The sequence below is a fragment of the Triticum aestivum genome, chromosome 2D (assembly GCF_018294505.1).
Source record: "Triticum aestivum cultivar Chinese Spring chromosome 2D, IWGSC CS RefSeq v2.1, whole genome shotgun sequence".
Lineage (NCBI taxonomy): Eukaryota > Viridiplantae > Streptophyta > Magnoliopsida > Poales > Poaceae > Triticum > Triticum aestivum.
Window position 1 is genome coordinate 510,223,896 of NC_057799.1, and position 15,783 is coordinate 510,239,678.

General features: G+C 46.7%; 1 protein-coding gene across 1 annotated transcript; it reads right to left on the reverse strand.

Moving 5' to 3' along the window:
* Positions 1-2,231: 2,231 nt before the first annotated feature.
* On the reverse strand, positions 2,232-3,805 carry LOC123049721 (ethylene-responsive transcription factor ERF025-like). The gene has a single exon (XM_044472608.1). The coding sequence runs from the start codon at positions 3,040-3,042 to the stop codon at positions 2,446-2,448; it is 597 nt and encodes a 198-aa protein (XP_044328543.1). The 5' UTR covers positions 3,043-3,805; the 3' UTR covers positions 2,232-2,445.
* Between the last annotated feature and the right edge of the window lie 11,978 nt (positions 3,806-15,783).

Consider the following 15,783-nt stretch of genomic DNA (forward strand, 5'->3'; position numbering starts at 1 on the left):
GGCCCCTCGTCTCCAGCGGCCCTCCCCCTCCCCATGCCACGGTGGTGGCTCTCGCGTGGTGGCAGCGAGGTGTACGCGGTTGGGGCTGACTCGGGGCCCTTCGTGGCGGGTCTTTGCTGGTGTTGTTCCGGCCCCGGCGGCTACAGGCCCGCGTCTCTCCGGTGCCCTTTGCCGCCGGCGTCCTCCACCAGGATCCTCCGGCCCCGCGGTTGGGTAGCTGCGCCCCTTCCAGATTACCCAGCCTGTCGAAATCTCGACGGTCAAGGCCACGACAGCTCGGCCTGCGTGCTTCCAGCCCTTGCTTGCCGGCGTCGCCGAAAGCCGTCGTGGCAAGACCCCCACGTGGTTCGCCTCGCCGCCCGCCCCACCATGTACGCCTCAAAGCCCCCTCCTTTTGCCAGCTCCGGTGCTCCTGGGTGCGGTGGTGGTGCCACCCTCCGACGGCAGGTGTAGCCCCGCCAACCCCCCCACGACTCGGTGACTCCAATCAGCGTTGGCTCCCCCATCTACGATACCGGATTCGGCGGCTATGGGATCGCTCAGCTTCAGACCAGGGAGAGATCCCTGCTCGGCTCGCCGGTGCTGGCAGCGACGGCGCCCGCGGGTGTCGTTTTCCTCCATGGAGGCGCGCTGCCAAGGCCTTCTTCAGCTGCACCCCTCTTCGAGCTCAGGGGAAACCCTAGGTCTGGGTCTCCCGGACCGGATAGTGACGGAGCCTCGGCGTCGTTCTCCTTCTTGAAGGCACTATCTTGCTCGCTCGCGTCCTCGGTCTTGCGTCGGATGATGTCGGAGTTCTCGTTGGTTAGGTAGTGCCGCTCTTGGCTCGGGTTTGGTTGGTTAAGCTGTGATGTTTTCTTGTGTTTGGGCCGAGCATCCCTTGTCTCTCTGCTCCGGGCACCATGTTCACGCCTGCATGAGTTTGTGTCATGTGTTGTATCCTCTGTACTCATTCTTCTTCTTCTTCTATCAATGGAATGATACGCAAACTTTGTGTATTCGCGAAAAAAAATTAAATATAAGTTCCATACTTGTGTTTATCAATAAAAAACAAAGTTTTGTTATGAATAGTAGCCAAAGAACTGTTTGCTAAAAAGTTAGTACTATTCACCTTTTCTTGTACAAGTCAGCTTTTTCCTTTAATATGTCAAGCAAAACTGAATATAGAGTTTGTTTAGTCGATCTTTGGTCCAACTTCTAGGCAAACTACTATAGTAAAGTCTAATGACTTTTCCTGTTATACACACAGAAGGTATGTTGCCAAACTGGAGGATGATGTCATGGTTGTGGGGTTAGCGTTTTTATTTCCAAGAAAGTCTTTTTCTAGCTAGGCTCTCCATGGAAGTCTTGAATCTTGAATCCCTAAAAACAAGTCTTTGAATCTTGAAGACAATTTTGTTTTGCAGGGAAATATTATATCTAGCTATGTATTCATCTAGGGGTTTTGAAGTATTGCCTACTGTAAGTTCATGATCTCTTGTTACACCTATGATCACCATAATGATCGATCATGCCTTAATAAGGTAGTACCACCTCTGTTAAGATGTATTTTATGTCTCAAAGAGCTTGTAGTCGAAATTCTCTACACACTCCGATCCAAATTAATTGCCGCAACCTCTATACAATCTCTATACAACATTGAATAGGTGTTTGCGCCAATTAATTCGGATCCGATGGAGTAACTTATTTACTAGCAACACATTTTTATACTAGATAGTAACCGGCGAGCTAAGTTACATGTAGGAGACCAGCTGATCCCCAAAACATCAAAAAAAAAAAAAAAACTGTACCCCAGCGGTGATCGGCTCTTTTCATCCTTTTCCACGGCCAACCACCCCAGGTCAAAAGCTCGCACATCAGCACACACTAGACTCTAGAAACATCAGCAACAAGCGTTTTAAAAAGGGTAAAGGTGGAGCTAGCGATGCACTGTGCGCACATCTTATAGCCAATCCACACCCACAGAATAGTTACAGTACAAACTTAATTACACAACTACGTGGTACATCCACATAAACAGTGCATACAGTACTCCTCGTGACCCACTCGACATTTTAGTCAAGTATCTGGCTGCAGCTTTATATACTGCCGAGCTCGGATATTTCAGACAGTGCCAAAGCTAGTGAAACTGGGGACCTTTTTCCCCTTCTGGCTTTCATCAAACCAGAAGGTCCAAAACACTTCAATCAGAAGGGAAAAAAATACTCTAGAGATTGAGAGAAAAAGGGGTGAAGAAGTGCAAGGAGATCAGGGCAGACGCTAAACCCACATCTGCATGCGTTACCGGAGAGAAAAAACGGGTCTCAACGCCGGTACGCGCCTCCTTACCAATCCTCGTTATTTCAGGCTCCAAGTTCAGTAGTGGTGCTGTAGCAGCAATAGTAGTGGTACTAGTAGCAAGTCGCGACGCCATGGCATGGAGGCCATGATCGATCGATCGATCTATGGCTACGGGTCGCGGTAGCTCCAGAGGCTCTCCCCGGCCTCGGAAGGGTCCGGCGATTCGTCGGAGGAGTCGGGGCTGAGCCTCGGGGGGCTCATCATCATCCCGGCGGCCATGCTGCGCAGGAACTGCGGCGTCTCGAAGAGCGCCTCCTCGTCCAGGAAGAACTGGTTGAACCCAATGCCGGCTTGATCCTGCTGGGCCGCGCCGCTCGCCGAGGCAGCGGCGGCACTGCCTCCGCTCAGCTGCTGCTGCAGCTGCAGTGCGGATCCAGCAGCCGCGGGGGCAATGCCGCCGCCGGCGCGATCGTGCTGGACGGAGACGGCTGCGGCGGCCGCCGCCGCGCGGATGTCGTCCGCGGAGGTGGACGCCGGGGCGCGGCGCGTGGCGGCTAAGGCGGGGAAGTTGAGCGCCGCGTCGGGCCCGCGCAGCGCCTGGGCGGCCACGTCGTAGGCCACGGCGGCCATCTCGGCCGTCGGGAACGTGCCGAGCCAGATGCGGCGGGCCTTCCGCGGCTCCCGGATCTCCGAGACCCACTTCCCGCACCGGCTCCGGATGCCGCGGTAGAAGGGGTGCTTGCCCGACGACCCATGCCCAGACATTGATTGATCAGCTAGGGCAATGGCCGCACTACCCGACACTACACTACTGAGAAGGAATGCAGTATCAGTCGATGGGTGCGTGGGTGAGAGTGGTGACTGACTGCCGGAGTGTGCGCGTGCATGCAGTTCGCCGTCGGATAAATTAATGCACGCGGAGGAACTCCGCTATATAAGGGGGCCGCCAGGGAAGAAGCGCGCGGGCGGGAAGCGTGAGGGACGCCATGACACTCGCTCTCGATGAGCTGTTGCCCGGGAAGCAAACAACTAAGGTAATCGCAGCCACAGCCCCTTGCAGTTCCTTTCGGGCGTGTGGGGAAGAATCACGTCGCTTTCGGGCTCTCTAATCAATTTGCTCGTTTTCTTTTCTATCAAAAAAGGCGTAAATATTTGGCCTTTCGTTTTCCTTCTGTTTTCTGCATGGGTGATGGGATCTTTTGTACAGTATATTAGTGTTTTTCTTAACTATATACTACACGGAATGTTTTCTTATTTTTCTATAACCAGCGGTAATATTTTGTTTTGGGATACAGTAAGTTTATGGATTAGCTTTAGAGCAAGTATATAATAGTGGGCTTATAGCCCGCGTACATGACGTTTTTGCATATGTGGAGGAGAGAGATGAAAAGGTAAGGAAAGTGGACTTTCATGCAAGAGCCTAGCTATATGCGGATTTGTAGACAAATACAATAATGTGAAGAAAGAGAAAAAACAGAAGGTTGAAAAAAGTAGTAATATTATAGCCAACCTTATAACTCACACTACTATATGAGTGACTATAGATGATGGCTATACATGACATGGCAGTTTCTTGTAGCCATCAGAGCAAGTATAATAAAGTACAGTCAGTAGGCTGTAAGAATTAAAATATTGCATGTTTGCTGTGTTGGATGAGAGAGAAGAGAGAGAGAAGGCAAGTGGACGGTAGATTAACAGCCGGCTGCAGCACTTTCTCCAAGAAACAATGTGAGAGTGTAAGGTGAGCCATCTAATGAAGTAATACTACTTAGTAACTAGCTACTATACATGCTGGTTATCAGGTTGGTTATAAATGATGTGTCAATCTCATTTAGCCCATCGTTGACTATACTATTAACCATGCTCTCAACTGGCTATACTATTAACCATGCTTTTATGGAGCTGCACCTTTTGAAAAGGAAAACAAGGCTTTTAGATCCATCTCTGGTTCTTATCGAGGTGTGTGCAGTAATTAACTTCTTATGAGGGCATCTCCAACAGTTATATGTTCATCGTTGGTTAAATTGCCACATAGAGAGTTTTGATGACATGACATATAATAAAAGAAGAGAGAAAATGAAATCGTATGAACCTGAAGCAACGCTCCAGGCACAAGCTCCGAGGCAAGCCTGTTCATTTCTTCAATATTTAGTGGGTCCGCCTGGTTGTTTAACATACGTTTAACATACGCCCCATTAAAGAGCTTGTATGATGTACTATTGATTACAACACTTATACCAATGATTGAACATACAAACTGTTGCAGATAGCCTCAGCAAGTGAGCTGGCTTGTATTTTTTACACTGACATATTCTTTGATTGTGACGTTGCTAAGGTAATTCAGAGAAATATTTCCGACTTAAGAGTGAAACAAGTTGCGAACAATTATGAGATAGCTCCAGGGAATGGACCTGATATATTGGCACTAGGGTTAGTTGACCCTAACCCGCAAAAATAAAAGTTGACCCTAACGATATCTCGTACTTTTCTAGGTTTTTTTAGAAATGGAGGAGGACCCCCGGCCTCTGCATCTGGACGATGCATGCAGCCACTTTATTAATTATTCACACAAGACCTTACAAAGTCATACAACAGTAAGACTGAAGCCACCGTCTAGGCAACAAAAGTGTCGCTACTCCTATCCAATTGATGAAGGGATGCTGATAGTCTGGGCCTAATACCAAAAAGACCTCGCAGCCAAACCTAACATCTAAGACCTGAGGTCCAACCAGGACGCCTGCTGGGTATGGGCACCCATCAGTCCGGCGTGCTCCTCAACCAGGACGCCTGCCGGGTATGAGGCCGCCGCAGCCACCTGCCACCAATCCATCTTCAGAGCTGTACTGCTGCATGAACGTTGCCCGGTCTTGCTGCCGCCAACGCCACCACGACGCCAGACAGCGTTGACCTCCTGTGCGAGTCCATCATCGCACATCAGACGCCTAATCTCCAGAGCGCCATGCCATCGAGATCCGACACCATCAATGTATGTGATGAAGCACCGCTCCTCCTCTTGTCACCTCCAGCCATCACTTGCTCCAAAACGACGCCCCCATGAGGGAAAGCGCTACTAAGAACGCCATCATCGTCCGATCCGGGAGACCTAGATCTAGGGTTTCCCCTGGAGCATCCCGAGCCTGATGACGCCAACTGCAACAACGATGCCTCGACAAGGAAATGACATCAAAGACGCCGCCATCGTCCGCCATGACCGTAGTCGGCGCGATTTTCATTGGCAGTTGCGCCACCGGGCGTACGGCGCCGGCTTCACTGGTTCCTTCGACCGTAGCAAACTCCAAAACGATGCCCTGAACAGGGACTACGGCGCAAGAGCACCACCATCGCTCGATCCCATGAAGATCTAGGGTTTCCCCCGGAGTTGCCCTGGCTGTCAAGGACCAGACAAAGATGCCGACGTGTCGCACTCGCCATGGCGCCGACCATGACCCGAAGACGAAGCTCACGCCTGAGCCCAGATCCGGCCGGGCCGCCGTCGATCTGGTCATGTAGCGACCAGACCTCAAATGGCCTGTGCTGCTGTGCACCAGTGTCATCCCTGGATCAGTAATGCTGACACGCACAGTACAAATGGAGGATTTATAACAGAGTAGCAATCACACACTTATTACATCGAATATCTCCGAAGAGATAAGTATAATAAACATGGCTTAAGGCCATCTAATAACGATAACAGCGGAAGACTTGGAAGATAAGTGAGTCCATCAACTCCAGCGGCATCACTGAGTATAAGACCACGACCTAAGGCACCTTACTCGTCGTCTGAAAAGTCTGCAACATGAAACGTTGCAGCCCGAAAACGGGTCAGCACATAGAATATGCTGGCAATGTAACACATAGAGAGCAATGAACAATGATAATGCTATACTATATGCATATATGGCTGGTGGAGAGGCTCTATGGTTACAGTTTTGCGAAAAGCCAATTTTATCCTACTGCAAAAGGAATAAATTTCATTTAACTATCATGGTGGTTGAAACATTGAGAAGGTACCTCCAACTCAATCCCAATTAAGTAACATCATTAACCCAACAAAATTAATTATAAGTATCACGGTGATGAGATTCAAATGATAATCCAGGTACTAGATACTCAAGTTGTCCATAACCGGGGACACGGCTAATCATGATCAGTTTGTACACTCTGCAGAGGTTTGTGCACTTTTCCCACAAGACTCGATCGCCTCCGCTTGATTCTCGCACTGCATGATGTTTGAGAAACGGATGACCGAGACACAGTCTTTCAGAAACAGTCACTCTCTACTCTGGATGGACCGGTACACCTACTTTCCCCTACATCTGCTAGTCCACCTCTTCAAGAGATCCTGTAACCTACTCAGCTATGCTAGAGCCCATAATAGCTTGCGGCTGCACACGGAAGTTTCTAGCATGAATAATCTTATGATCCCTTTGAGCCTGGGTGGCGGACCTTATACATACAGGCAACACTGGGTTCTCCAGGTGCCTCAATCCACCCAGATGTGAGTTTTTAGTTGCCACCTTAAGTTGAACCATTATTAAACACTCACATCTGTCATGAATAACTCTCAAACCCAATCCACGTCTACGAGCATAGCATGGCAATAAATAAAAGCAACGTAGAAGTAACTCCCAAGGGTTTGATATAGACAGGTAATAGGTACTACCTCAACTACTTCCCAGTACCCACAATTTAATTAGATCCTAATCATGCAATGTGTGTGAGGGAATAGATCTAATGCAATAAAACTGGGTATGAACGGGGTATGATCAAAGTGTTACTTGCCTTGCTGATGATCCGCAAAACCTAGCGAGTCGAAGTAACAAGCGGCACACTCCGGGTACTCTATCGCAAACAAACAAGTATACAATCAGCACTCATCTAATGCACAGGTAAAACTCGAAAGAAAGATCCAACCAGAAAGTTCAACTTAAGAACTCCGGTTTGCAAAAAGAATCAACTCGAAAGAAGCAACGAAAGTCAAACGGCGAAAGAAAGAAACCTCGTTGGCTAATCTGGATCTAGGTCCAAATTTTACTGTAACAAAAACTTGTTTGAGTAGGTTAAACGGAAAGAGAATTTCGAGACGAAACTCTAGGCGCTTGAATCACCTGATTCCGATAAACGAGCGAGAAGTTAAACATATTCGAAAATTCGATCGGAAATCGAATCTGAGAAAATAACGAGAAAATCCGACGAAAAAGAAAAACGGACGAACGGTTAAATAACAGACGTTCGTTAACAGAGAAAAACCGACGAACGCGTTCGTCAAAACGAACGGTTCGGTGAACGCTCGTAAAATAAGAAAACCGAAAAAAAACCGATCTAGGGTTTTTTTTTTTTAAAAACAAAAGGTTTTTTTTTTACAGAAAACTGGTCAATAGCAAAAACGGCCGGCGGCAGCAGTACCTCGGCGGGACTCCGGCGAGGCTCCGGCGGGCGGGGCTCGGGCGGCGGGGGGTGCGGGGCTCGGGGCGGCGGCTCCGGCGGCGAGGCAAAAGGCGGGCGGCGGCGGCGGGCGATGCGAGCGGCGGCGGCGGCTCGGGTGAGGAGAAAACGGAGGGGGGGTATATATGGAGGGGGGTACTCCGGCTTGGGGAAGGGGCATCCGAGGCGGCTCCCGTGCTCCCGGCAGACTCCGGCGGCGTCGTGGGGAAGAAGGAGAGGTCGCGGCGGGGTGGGCCGTCGGCTGGGCTCGGCCCAGTCGGCGCGGCGCATTTTTTTTTAAAAGTTCCGCGGGAAAAATTGCGTAGAAAAAAAATAAAAATCAGAAAAAATGAAATAAATTTTCCCCGTCTAGTTAGAAAATCTAGAATAGGGTGAACATTTTTAAAATAAAAAATAAATATTTTGAAAACATGCATATTTTTAAATGCAATAAAAATTGCAAATAAAATCCAAATAATGTTTTTAACATTTTTGCTCCAGTATTTCAATGTTTTTGGAGAAGTCATATTTTCTCCTCTCGCTTATTTATAAATTGAAATATTTTTCCGGAGAGAAAAATAATTAAAAATCCCAATCCTCGTTTGAAAAATCAAATAAGAAAATTCGAGAAAATCCCCAACTCTCTCCGAGGGTCCTTGAGTTACGTAGGATTTATCGAGGATTTGTCAAAATGCAACAAAACATGATATGCAAATGATGATCTATGTATAACATTCCAAATTGAAAATTTGGGATGTTACAGGTCACGCCGCCGTCGTCCATGTCGACCATGGCGCCCTAGATCTTGAAGCTGCCTGCCATGGGGAATGGGATCGCCGGAGCGCCGCCAGCCCCCGTTGTGACGTCCGGCCGCACGCCATGCTCCGGCCCGGGGGCGCCGGCCCGCGCCAGCTCCTCACGAGCGGGAGGGCACATAGTCCCCGCCGCCGCCGGCGACGGCAAGGCTTTGCCTGGCCGCGCCCTCGGGCGGCGGCGAGGGAGGAGGAGGACGAGAGGGGGAGTTGGGGGCGACTGGATCTGGAGGCCTCCGAGCCGCCGCACGGGGGCGACTCAGGAGCGATGGGATCTGGAGGCCTCCGAGCCGCCGCACCGGGGCGTACTTTTTTAGATGGAAGCCACACTCTACATGGGTGAATGTACACTACTCCATTCGTTCCTAAATACAGGTCTTTCTAGAAATTTCAACAACTGACTATATACGGATCAAAATGAGCGAATCTACGCTCTAAAATATGTCTATATACATCCGTATGTGATAGTTCATTTTAAATCTCTAAAAAGACTTATATTTAAGAACGGAGGGAGTATATTGAAAGAGCAGAGCTATACACACAACATTACCAGGCCGATTTACACACGATGTTATCAATCAAACCGTTGGTGCTAGGAGGCATCATTGCATCGTGCATAAATCGGCCAGGCACCCTCGTGCACAAAGTAGTTAATTTAGATTTGTCTAGATACGAATGTATCCAACACTAAATTGTGTCTAGATGCGATGTATTTAGACAAATCTGAGTCAACTAATTCCGGACGGGGAAGTATTATATGTCCATGTTCATAATTATTTTTATATCTCAATACTATAATTGCATTGGTTATTGAATATGAGATTCAGAGGAAAACTGAATTGCTTGTATGAAAATATAAATGCCAATATGATCGCTAGTCATGCCTCTAAAAACTCATGTATTCATGATGATCTTGTTTTTCTGATCATGAGCATTGTTAAAAGTAGCAATGATGCTATCAATAATAAGAACACATTATTATCAGAACAATGGCGTTGGATATACCCAATCTACGAATTACTGAGAGGTAGTATCTTTATTATGTTGTTGGTATTTTCATAGTGTTAGCGTTTACTTAGTTCCTTGGACCATAAAAATATTGTATGCCAACATACCGAATGGTTACTTTAGGTTTATTGAATAGAAGTAACTTACGGGTATACCAGAAACATGTGTTTCGGTAACGATAGTTCAAACCTGGGATTTGCTCCTCTCATGATGGAGAGATACCCTCTGGGTCCGCTTATCGTTATCGTCTGGCTTACACATGTGATGGAGATCATCAGAATAGCGGAACACATAAACGAGTGAAGAGAACAAAGCCGGTAGCGAGGATAACTGGTATGGTGATTATGGAGTTGATCACGGAAATTCCGATATTATCTCACCTCGGATTTTGTAATGTATCGCGATGCAAAGGGAATCATATTTGGGAACAAAAGGTTCGTTTGAGAACTTCATGAATATGCGAGATTTAACAAGGGTGTCCAGATTCCACTGCTAACTATTGACCGGAAAGGGTTCAGGGTCATGGCCGCTTATTTTTCAAACGTGCAGGTGTCGGCGGATTTATTCTGAGCCACTGGAAATCCTCCAAAACCCTGGTTCGAGCCCTGGGGGCTTGGTATACGTCTACAAGGCAACGAGCTAGGCACGGCAAGGACACAACGAGCTACCCAGGTTCGGGCCACCGTGCGGTGTAAAACCGTACTCCTGCTTGGTTCTATTGTTTGTGGACAACGCTCTTGGAGCTACAAGATGAGTCGGAGCTCTTGGGGGTTAGTAATGGCGCCAGGGGTCGATTAGGACTCGATACCCCTCTACGGTGGCCGCATTGCCTGTTTTATAGGTGCCTTGGGCCTCTTTCCTGAAAACATGAGGGGAAAGGGCTACCACAGGGCGGCAATTTGAAAGGGGATAGGCGCCGGTGTTTATTCTGACAAAAGGTGGTCTTCGCCTGCTAAAGTGTTATCCATGATGTGTCAGGGATCCACGATGACCTCCGTCCTACCGCGCCATCGTCTTGGTCTTCTATCACCGAAGGGGAAACCTTTGGGACTTACTTTGGGGGCAGGCATGCGCAGCTGCTCCCTTATCACCAAAGGGGAAACTGCCCCGGCCGCGCAGGCTGGCACCTGCCTTGGTTACGTCACCCACCTCATGGGCACACGACCGCGCCGCGTGGGTTCATCGGGAGGCCTCGTGGGAGGGCGCCTCGCGAGGGGGCCTCGCGGGGTGATACGTCTCCGTCGTATCTATAAATTTTTATTGTTTCATGCCAATATTATACAACTTTCACATATTTTTGGCAACATTTTATATGATTTATTGGACTAACCTATTGATCCAGTGCCCAGTGCTAGTTCCTGTTTTTTGCATGTTTTTTGTTTCGCAGAATATCCATATCAAACAAAGTCCAAGCGTGATAAAAATCTACGTAGAGTTATTTTGGATTTTTTTTTGATTTTTGAGAGGTGGAATCAACGCAAATGGGGGCCCACTGAGTAGATTTTTGTTGTCCTATCGGTAATTGGTGAATTGCTATGGTTCTTTAATTTGCTTGTGGTTATGTTGCTGTCCTTTGGTGCCCATCATATGAGCGCGTGTGTGGATCACACCATAGGGTTAGTTGTATGTTGATAGGACTATGCATTGGAGGGCAAGGGTGAGAGCAGCTTTAGCCGAAACATACAAATTGATGCATACGGGATTGAAGGGGGGCCAATATATATCTTAATGCTATGGTTGGGTTTCACCTTAATGAACATTAGTAGTTGCGGATGCTTGCTAATAGTTCCAACCATAAGTGCATAGATATCCAAGTAAGGGACGACATGCTAGCAGTGGCCTCTCCCACATAAAAACTTGCTATCGGTCTAGTAACGTAGTCAATTGCTCACGGAAAATTCCGCAAATACTACCACCACAAATACACACTCATTTTACTAAACTTAATTATTTCTTTATTTAAACATCACCTAACTTTTATTTCCACGTTCTTTATTATCTTGCAAACTTATCCCTTTACACCTACAAAGTACTTCTAGTTTTATTCTTGCTCTAGGTAAAGCAAACGTTAAGCATGCGTAGGGTTGTATCGGTGGCCGATAGAACTTGAGGGAATATTTGTTCTACCTTTTGCTCCTCGTTGGGTTCGACACTCTTATTTATCGAAAAAGGCTACAAACGATCCCCTATACTTTTGGGTTATTGATAATCCCCAAGTGCAGGGAATCATCGTAGCAATTCCCAAAGGTGGAAGTGATAAGTATGGAGTGTCGAACCCACAAGGAGCTAAAGGTAAGATCAATATTCTCTCAAGTCCTATCTGCCACTGATACGACTCTACATACACCGAACGTTTGCTTCCAACTAGAAACGAGAAATAAAACTACGTTGTGGGTATGAAGAGAATAACTTTGCATGGTATCGGAGAGCTAAAATATAAAAGTAGATGCTGTTATCATAAAGTTAGAATATATTACTAAATATTATAAATAGAGTGTGGAATAATGATGGGTCGGTGTGCGGAATTATCCTAGGCAATCGTTAACAAGACCGGTAATCACTATTGCAATTTCATATGAGGGAGAGGCATAAGCTAACATACTTTCTCTTCTTGGATCATATGCACTTATGATTGGAACTCTAGCAAGCATCCGCAACTACTAAAGATCATTAAGGTAAAACCCAACCATAGCATTGACATATCAAGTCCCCTTTATCCCATACGGAACAACCCCCTTACTCGGGTTTATGCTTCTGTCACTCAAGCAACCCACTATAAGCGAATCATGAATGTATTGCAATACCCTACAGTGGGAATCCCTCACGCTTGCGCGACACGGAGGGCACAATAGGACAACACCAAAATAAAACATACAACTCATACCAATCTAGATCATCAATCAACCCAAAGACAAAGGATATCTACTCAAAACATCATAGGATGGCAACACATCATTGGATCATAATATGTGGCATAAAGCACCATGTTCAAGTAGGGATTACAGCGGGGTGCAGGAGAGTGGACCGCGTAAAAGAGATGAGGATGGTGATGATGATGGTGATGTTGATGAAGACGATCACCGCGGCGATAATTCCCCTCCCGATGGCACTCCGGCGCCACCGAGAGAGAGGAGGAGAGGTTCTACCCCTTGTGCTTCGTCCTCCATGGCCTCCCCCTGGATGGGGAGAGGTTCTCCCTCTGGATCTTGGCCTTCATGGCGATAATGGCCCCTCCGGGATCCTCCTCCATGGCCTCCGGTGATGATGGCCCCCTCCAGCAGGGTGCTAGAGAGGGCCTAGATTGATTTCTCGTGGCTACAGAGGCTTGCGGCGGCGGAACTACCGATCTAGGTTTTTTTCTGGAGGTTTGGGTATTTATAGGAGAGGTTGGCGTCGAGAACAAGTCAGGGGGCCCCACGAGAAGTCCACGAGGCACAGGGGGGCGCCCTAGGGGGGTGGGCGCGCCCTCCACCCTCATGGGGCCCACGGGCGTCCCCTCCGGTAACTCTTCATTCTAGTATTTTTTATATTTTCCAGAAAAATTCTCCGTTGATTTTCATCGCATTCCGAGAACTTTTATTTCTGCACAAAAACACGGTAGTTCTGCTGAAAACAGCGTCAGTCCGGGTTAGTTCTAATCAAATCATACTGAAATCATATAAAACTATTGTAAACATGGCATGCATACTTCATAAATTATAGATACGTTGGAGACGTATCAGTTATCATGGGGTTGCTTGTTGTGGTGGTGGTCTTGATGAAGTCCTTCGTAGGGGAAGACCCTCGCGGGGCAAGGCCCTTGCGAGGCTGCTGGCTTTGCGGCGCCCGCTGGTGGGCCGCCTCACGAGTTGAGCCAAGGGGCCCTTCCTGGGACGTAGGCAGATGGACCGTGGTACCCTGGTTCCCACTGGGCCGAAGCAGGGGCACACGCTTAACGACTAGTTGTCATGATAACTGGAGAAATAAGAAATGAGTAAATGAGCACATAAAGTGTTTTGGAGGATTTTGAAAAAGTTTCGGGTGGTTCCGAAGGGTTTTAGGATTTTGGAAAGGTATAACATGATTTCGGAAAGTCCTGAGCTATACATGTAAAGTTTTCGGGGGCCTCAGAATGGGTTCCGAAGACATCGAGAAAATAGAGTACTTAATTTATGGACGAAAGTTGTGAAGATTAGTCATGAAATGACAACCCTAGTGGGCCCCGTGGGACACACATGGGACACCACTTCCATAAGGAAAGCCTAGGCCGAATTTGACAAGGGGGACTCCCTATCTCCTTGGTCCGTTAGAGGAGGAGAAGTCTCCTCCTTGTGGCGCCCTTCCTCCTTCTCCAACCTATAAATATGTGGGGAGAGACCCCCCCCCAAGAGGCACATAGAATCCTAAGGGGATCTTTCCCAATAGCCCCACACTCTCCCGTTCTAATTGATCTAAGTGTTTAGGCTACAAATCCCTGTCTAATTGGTCTAACTGAATTAGATGAGAACCATCACAAAACTTTGTCTCTATCTAGTTTCTTAGAGTTTTTCTTCCTTGATGTCGAAGATCTGCTGGACCACTACACCGAAATGCGTGGATGCCACATAGGGGTCATCTACCTCGACTCTTGTCTCAGCGAATATTTTCGCGGCTGGGAGGTGTAACATAGTTGTGGGAATTGTCGCGCTACTCTGTTCGTCGGTGAGTTTGACCGTTACCGCCATTTTCATAGTGTTCCTAGGTGTGGACTTGTAGCATAGAATTTTTGATGCGTAGAGTGTTCCCTGTACACACTAGTAGTAAAATATTAATTACTAGATGACATCTCGCGAGTTGCGGCGAAAATTGGTTGTCTTATATTTTATCGATATTTGATTGTATGGAACATCAATAATAAATATGAGAATTGAAACCTAAATACCATGGCATGGCTACATCCAAGACACTCCAATGAAGATTCAACTTCCTGTCCGCTACTACAAAGATTAAAATATGGGCGGATGAGGAAGTAATTTCGCCATGGTGATTTCGGGCTATAATATTTATAGTCTCAACCCGATTATAAAAGATAAAAGATGCATCAATATTTACTTTGACCATACCTTCATTAGAAGGCTTCCAACATGAAAGAGCCTTAGGGACTTTGTCCTGGATAACAAAGGAATTGCAGAAATAAGTGTCTAATTTGACGTCCTTTTACTTTTTGATCTTCCCCTTGTTGTTCTACATTAAGCAGCTTCTCACAATTAACGAGGAAATCCACCAAGTTTTGAACAAAGCTTTTCCTGTCGGCATTCATGATGTCATTTGGAGATGCAATGATCCCCACAGAATGACCATCACGAGGCTCTTTCTTTCTTTCTTTCTTAAGGATAGCTAAGAACATAAGTAACCAGTCTCGGTCACTATACCTTAATTGATATCACTTGGCAAGTCCTATTGTGGTCTATGGTTAGTTCCAAGGGCTTTAGATTTTGAACACTTATGCGTAGAAGTTGCTCAGCAATTTTTTGAAAGTTATATTTTTCTTATTTTATTTCCTTCAATGTTCTTATGATGAATTACAAATGTGTATTGTTGAAATGTGGTTTTTGTAAAATTCAAACTGAAGTTTTTCCATAAATCATGAACATGACCAAAAGAAGGAGAGGGAGAGAGAAGAGGATGGTGTGTACATGGAAGACATTTCGGTGGTGATCTCCACAAGAAACTAGTTGCTGATAGACATGAAGCTGGACAAGGCATCAAGGTGGAATGGGCTCGGATAGATTGAGGAGGAGAGGTTGAGGGTCAAGGCGTGCATGACATATATTTAGGAACGTAAGGTGAACATTGAATAGCATGTGCTTTCTCTTGAGGAGGACAAGTTGATAGTGAGAAAAACAAATGAACAAGAAGAAGGAGCAAGAGCTAAGCCTCATGTTCATGGATGCACATGAGATGGGTGATAAGGCAAGAGCCTATTGGAAGCTCACTCATGGGGATATCTTTGCTTTAAATAGGGAAGGCAATTTGGTGGAGGCAATGAGAGTGCCGACGGGTGTGTGTGATGCACTTTGTTCTACATTCTTTCTTCTTCTATGCAATTTGATGGTGAACAAATTGGGATGGTATGAGGCGTATATTGGCAGAATTCTCACACAAATGTGGTTTGATGTTGTCTTTGAATTTCAAAATTATGTATTTCAAATGTTGATTGAGTCATGTGTGTCGACACATGAAAGTTTGATTATACAGTGTTAAATGAAATTGAAATTGTGTTTATGTAGAGAAGTGGAGGTGC

What these genes read in the sequence shown, in the direction of transcription:
- LOC123049721 (XM_044472608.1), bottom strand. Translation starts at nt 3,042, where the DNA reads ATGTCTGGGCATGGGTCGTCGGGCAAGCACCCCTTCTACCGCGGCATC.